The 6429-nt window shown below is 47.3% G+C and overlaps 1 protein-coding gene across 4 annotated transcripts in view; it reads right to left on the bottom strand.

Moving 5' to 3' along the window:
• Positions 1-1869: 1869 nt before the first annotated feature.
• SLC7A7 (solute carrier family 7 member 7) overlaps positions 1870-6429 on the bottom strand; it is a 62029-nt gene continuing 57469 nt past the window's right edge. For all 4 annotated transcript variants that reach the window (XM_016194547.2, XM_016194544.2, XM_060175333.1 and 1 more), the window contains 4 exons: positions 5266-5362; positions 3077-3226; positions 2705-2888; positions 1870-2405 (listed from right to left, as the gene is read on the bottom strand). In XM_016194547.2, coding sequence (XP_016050033.1) covers positions 2299-2405; positions 2705-2888; positions 3077-3226; positions 5266-5362 — 538 coding nt within the window. In that variant the 3' untranslated portion in view covers positions 1870-2298. The remainder of the gene's footprint in view (positions 2406-2704; positions 2889-3076; positions 3227-5265; positions 5363-6429) is intronic.

The following is a 6429-nucleotide window of genomic DNA, read 5'->3' as shown; positions in this document are numbered from 1 at the left end:
TGCTCTTGCTGGTCATGTTCTTGGAAAAAGCATCAGTTGCACTGTGGCGTTGAGTTTATGTGGGGCTGGGTAGTGGTGCGCTCAGTTGGACACACACATTTCCATGCACAAGGGCCTGAGTCCAAGCCCCAGGTCCCCACCTCCAGGGGGAATCCTCAAAAATAGTGAAGCAGTATGGTCTATAGGTGTCTTTCTCCTCCCCCCTCACTAAGTTTCTCTCTGTCCCTCTTTAAATAAATGGGTTTAGAGGGGGCTGGGTGGTGGCACACCTGGTTGAGCGCACATATTACAGTGCACAAGGACCCAGGTTCGAGTCCCCAGCCCCCACCTGGAAGGGGAAAGCTTCACGAGTGGTGAAGCAGTGTTGCAGGTGTCTCTCTTGTTTCTCTCCCTCTACCACCTCTTTCCCTCAGTTCCTGGCTGTCTCTATCCAATAAAGATAATTTTAAAAAATGAAAAAAATTTGGTGGCGCACCTGGTTGAGTGCACACATTACAAATGGGTTTAGAACAGACTGGCAGGGCAACTCACCTGCATGGTGCGCCTGCCCTGCCACATGAGGGAAGCGTTGGTGCTGTGTTTTCCCCTCCCCCCATCTGGAAAATCAGTTTGGAACAGTAGTGGTGTTCCCATCCACACCTGCATTGTAGTCATGGAGGCCGGGTATGGGTATAAGGATTGTGTCTAGGGTAACCACATACTGCAAGATAACCTTTAAGAAGTAACCATGTCCAGGCAGGGGTAGATAGCATAATGGTTATGCAAACAGACTCTCATGCCTGAGGCTCCAAAGTCCCAGGTTCAATCCCCGCACCACCATAAGCCAGAGCTGAGCAGTGCTCTGGTGTAAAGAAAAAAAAGTTTTTTTTTATGAGTAGCCATGTCCCACACTGACATCAACCAGAGCTGAGCAGGGCTCCAGTAAAAAATAAATGGGAGTCGGCAATAGCATGGCGGCTTAAGTGCAGATGGTGCAAAGCACAAGGACCGACATAAGGATCCCAGTTTGAGCCCCCAGCTCCCCACCTGCAGGGGGAGTCATTTCACAAGCAGTTCTGCAAGTATCTATCTTTCCCCCTCTGTCTTCCCCTCTCTCCATTTCTCTGTCCTATCCAAAAACGACGACATCAGTAACAAAATGATAACTACAACAATAAAACGGGCAACAGAAGGGAATAAGTAATCCATCCCCTCCTAGTTTTATAAATATTTTTGGAAACCTAAGGATGAGTAGGTAGTGTTGAGTATTGCTCCTGTCTCTACTGTTTTCCAGACAGGAATAAAAGCCTCTCCTTTCTTGAAAGAAAAAATATATATGCTCTGGAGTGATAATCAGAAAAGCTGAGAGCTGGGGAGAGAGCATAATGGTTATGTAAAAAATGTGCAGACCTGAGGCACCAGAGGTTCCAAGGTCAATTCCAGCACTGCCAGAAGCCAGAAGTGAGCAGTGATATGTCAGGAAAAGGGGAAGGAGGATGGAAGGGAGGGAAGAGAAAAGACCAGGAGTTGGGAGTCTTGATTCTTTTTTTTTTTTTTTTTTAAGAATTTATTTATGAGAAAGATAGGAGGAGAGAAAAAGAATCAGACAGCACTCTGGTACATGTGCTGCCAGGCATTGAAATCGGGACCTCATGCTTGAGAGTCTAATACTGCATCCACTGTGCCACCTCCCGGACCACAGGAGTCTTTATTCTAACACCCTAGCATCTGGCTACAGCAGTTTAAGTATTCTTGGGTGTAGAGACTGATTGCCTCAGCCTTCAACTGCCTTGAGAGGAAGAAAGACTCTGATGCATGAAATCGTTTTGGGTCTTCTGCCAGGCTAATGGAAGCCGTCAGAGAGACCATTTAGAATGAGACCACTCAAAGTTTAGGAACTTAATAACCCTTTTATTGCCCAGCACCTGTGACAATTTTGTCTCTCTAATGGAGACAGGACACTTGAGCATTCATTTAGCCCTTTCAAAGGAAAAGAGTGGATGGACACACCCAGAGGTGAGTGAGTATCTTCACACACAGGAATGTGCTGCTCTCCATACAACCATCATCAAACCCACGCCTGATAGGCTCCCCACCGGTCTGCCACACCATCCGCCTCACTGGGGAAATACCTAGCAAAACAAATAAATTACTCTCTGTTTCTCAAAAAGCAAGTTCAAAGATCACTGAAGCTGCCTAGTCCAGGTTTCTGGACAAGTGGCTCCAGAGAAGTGAGCTTCCCCTGTCAGCTTCCTCGGTGCCAGCCAGAGGGACACAGAGCCCCCCCGCTTTCTGCTTCTCAGGACTCTAGGTAACTGTTTAGTTGGACTTGGAATTTTGTTGCTTAGACGTCTCTCCTCCATCTTCCAAATCCATCTCGGCAGCAATCGACATACATACAAGCTGGAGGTACCGTGTGGCAGATGCTACATACAAGGAGAAGTCTGAGTCAAAACTGAACAGGAACTGGACTGAGTTGCAGGTGGCACTGGACAGGGCTGAGGCTGAGGTAACAGTTCATATAATGAACCGAACTGCAGGGTTAAAGGGAAGAGACTCGTGGGAGATGGGCTGAACGGGGGTGGAAGGGTATGGTACAGTAACGACAGCGGGGTGACATGAGCACCAGGGTTAAAGGGAAGAGACTGGTGGGAGACGGGCTGAACGGGGGTGGAGGGGTATGGTACAGTAACGACAGCAGGGTGACATGAGTACCAGGACTTACCCACGACCCTTCGGAGGCAGCTAGGTCGTTTGTGCTCTGGCACTCTGATGATGAGGAAGTAAAAGGGCAAGCCTGAGAGGGCGATGCCGATGCCAATGAGCGAGTTGATTGTGTCACTGTAGAGTGGGACAGCCACCAGGAAGACGGTGCAGAGGCAGAAGACAATGGGGAAGAAGAGGCTGAGCTGAAAGCATAGGGGAGACAGCTGGATATTAGACGGCCTGGACCTGGGCGGCCCACACGGCCCCAGCTCTTGGAAAGGGGAGACCCCGGGTGAGACGCATTAACATCCCCTCCACCGAGTCCTGGGCTAAGGTCTCAGAAGAAACGGAATTTCCCCCAGTGACGGAACCACACGGGAAGGAGAGTCACCTTGAGGGGACGTGGCCGATCAGGCTCCTTCCAGCGCAGGTAAAGCTGGCCCATAATGGAGAGCCCCACGAAGAACCAGTAGCTGAAGCTGTAGTAGTTAATGAGCTGGAAGACGTCCTCCACGCACAGGTAGATGAGCGCCATGAGTCCCTGCGGGTGTGAGCCCAGTCGGCCCCTGGGGTCTCCTCACAGTATTCACTGATTGTCCCTATCAGTCCTTGTCTGTCCCCTCCCTCTTTACCACCCTGGTTTCAATCCCTCTTTCCATTTCTACTGAGTCAGAAGTTTTTAAAAGAAAAACAGTTTGGGAGCTTTTGGTTGTTAATGTCAGTTCACTGTTCAAACACACCTTGAAAACAATTTCTCAATCTTTTTCCCAAAAGCCTCTCCACTACCACTTTCCACATTGCTCTTAACTTCTAAACTTTCTGGTGTTTTTTCTTTTAAATTTCTTTTTTTTATATATTTATTTTATTTATTTATTCCCTTTTGTTGCCCTTGTTGTTTTATTGTTGTAGTTATTATTGTTGTTGTCGTTGTTGGATAGGACAGAGAGAAATGGAGAGAGGGAGGGGAAGACAGAGAGGGGAGAGAAAGGTTGGTGTTTTTTCTTTTAAGCTAGTGTTCATTTCTACTGTTTTAAGCCTAGCCTTTAAAATCCACCTCAAGATGACTATGTTTAGGGGAGAAAGTAAAGAGATGAAAGACAGGGCCGGGTGGTGGCACACCTGGTTGAGCACAAATGTTACAGTGAGCAAGGACCCAAGTTTGAGCCCCAGTCCCCACCTGCAGGAGGAAAGCTTCATGAGTGGTGAAGCAGTGTTGTAGGTGTCTCTCTCCCTCTCTGTCTCCCCCTTCCCTCTCAATTTCTGGCTGTCCCTATCTAATAAATAAACATAATTTTAAAAATATTTTTATGAGGTGAAAGACAGTTACCAGATGGTTTCACTCATGTGGAATCTAGAGAACAGATAACACGTGAACTTGCAAGCAAACTGTTTCTAAGACTTGTGAACACAACAGCCTTTCTCTTTGTATCTTTGGCAGGTGGGAGGGTGGGGAGTGTGATGTGGAACTACAATCCTGTCACCACACCTCAGGAGATCACTCAGAGCACATGTTCTACTTTGCACAAGGACCCAGGCTCCAGCCACTGCAACGGGAATGCCATGCAGGGGTGTGTGGGGGGGGGGTCATGAACAATGGAGCCGTGTGGTGAGGTTCTCTCTGTCTCTCACCTATCTGGACAAAGGACAAAAAGGCAGGAGCAGTGTAATCACAAAGACAAGAAGTCCTGTCAGAAAAAAAAAAAAAAATCCACTAAAATGTGCATTCTCCAAGACTCCTCACTCTGTGTCTCTGTGCTGATAAATGTGGTCACTTCCTGCCTTGAACACTATGGCGCTCTATTTTGGATGGTAGCACTGCATTGTATCCCGGGTACTGGGTGCCCTGTTCTAAAGCAGAAGCTCCCTTGGCCTAGAAAAGAAGCCTCTCTCAGAGGACATGCTGTGGCAGCTCACGCAGTTTGTCCATAATAGATTTTCCATCATTTGTTTTATTTCAAGGATTTACTCATTTATTTATTAATATGAGAGAGAACCAGATCAACACTCCAGCATATGCAGTGTGGGAGATTAAACTAAGGACCAGGGGTCAGGCAGTAGTGCAATGGGTTAAGCGCATGTGGCGCAAAGTGCAAGGACAGGCACAAGGATCCCGGTTCAATCCCCCGGCTCCCCACCAGCAGGGGGGGTCACTATACAGGCGGTGAAGCAGGTCTGCAGGTGTCTGTCTTTCCCCCTCTCTGTCTTCCCCTCCTCTCTCCATTTCTCTGTCCTATCCAACAATGATGACGGACGACAATAAAAAGCAAGGGTAACAAAAGGGAAAATAAATCAAAAAAAATTTTTTTAATAAATAAACCAAGAACCACATTTTTGCAAGGCAGGGACATTCCTCACGGTGGCCCCTGTCATTTGCTTACATACTCGGGAGCTTTTGAGAAAGCTAAAACTAGCATCTACTAAGGCCATCACTTTTTTTTTTTTCTTACCAGAACACAGCTCAGTGCTGGCTTACAGTGGTGTGGAGGATTGAAACTGGGACCTGGAAGTTTCAGGCATGAAAATCTGTTTGCATAACCATTAAGTTATCCCCCCACCCCCCGCCCGCCCAAAATCACTTACATTGAAGAGCAGAGCAGGTACTGGTGTAAAGCGCTCGACATGAATCATGCAGATGGCATCGGGGAGATGGCCTTCTCTTGAGCCCACAAAGAAGAGCCTATTGGGGGGGAAGACGGGGAAAGCTGACAAGCTAGCAGGACCCAGGCTGTGGTCTGGTTCACATGCCACACTGCCTACCCTTCAAGACTTTTGATGATACGCTACTGTGATTAGTGATAGATGGAAACTGCTGGGGGGGGAGGGGCTGGGAGGCAGAAGGGGGATAAGAAGAGTGAAATATCAAGTGTCATTTGCGGACCAGGAGGTAGCATAGTAGTTATGCAAAAGATTTCCATGCCTGAGTGGTCTACAAGGTGGCACAATGGATAAAGCATTGGGCTATCAAGCATGAGGTCTTGAGTTCGATCCCCAGCCACACATATACCAGAGTGATGTTTGGTTCTTTCTCTCTCTCTCTCTCTCTCCTCCTGTCTTTCTCATCAATAAATAAAATATTTAGGGAGTCAGGCAGTAGCGCAGTGGGTTAATCACACGTGGCGCAAAGCTCAAGGACTGGCATAAGGATCCCGGTTCGATCCCCCAGCTCCCCAACTGCAGGGGAGTTGCTTCACAGGCAGTGAAGCAGGTCTGCAGGTATCTATCTATCTTTCTCTCCCCCTCTTTGTCTTCCCTTCCTCTCTCCATTTCTCTCTGTCCTATCTAATATCAATAATAACAACTACAACAACAATAAAAAAGTGCAACAAAAGAGAAAATAAATATAATTTAAAAATTTTAAATAAAAAAATAAAATCATAAAAAAATTTTTTTTCAGGGCCAGGAGGTGGCACACCTGGTTGAGCACACATGTTACAGTGTGCAAGGGCCCAGGTTCAAGCCCCTGGTCCCCACCTGCAGGGGGGAAAGTTTCACAAGTGGTGAAACAGTGCTGCAGGTGTCTCTCTCTGTCTCTCTCCTTCTCTATCACCCCATTCCCTCTCAGTTTCTGACTGTCTCTATCTAATAAATAAAAATTTTAAAAATTACAAAAAAAAAGTTTTTTTTCATGCTTGAGACTCCAAGGTCCCAGGTTCAATCCCTCGCACCACCACAAGCCAGAGCTGAGCAGTGCTCTGGTAAGAAAGATCATCCGGGAAGCACTGAGGTCTGGGTGCTGTGAATCCT

This window comes from Erinaceus europaeus, chromosome 16 (assembly GCF_950295315.1).
Source record: "Erinaceus europaeus chromosome 16, mEriEur2.1, whole genome shotgun sequence".
NCBI classification, from domain to species: domain Eukaryota; kingdom Metazoa; phylum Chordata; class Mammalia; order Eulipotyphla; family Erinaceidae; genus Erinaceus; species Erinaceus europaeus.
The sequence above is the reverse complement of the archived record's forward strand: the minus strand, read 5'-3'. Positions and strand labels throughout refer to the sequence as shown.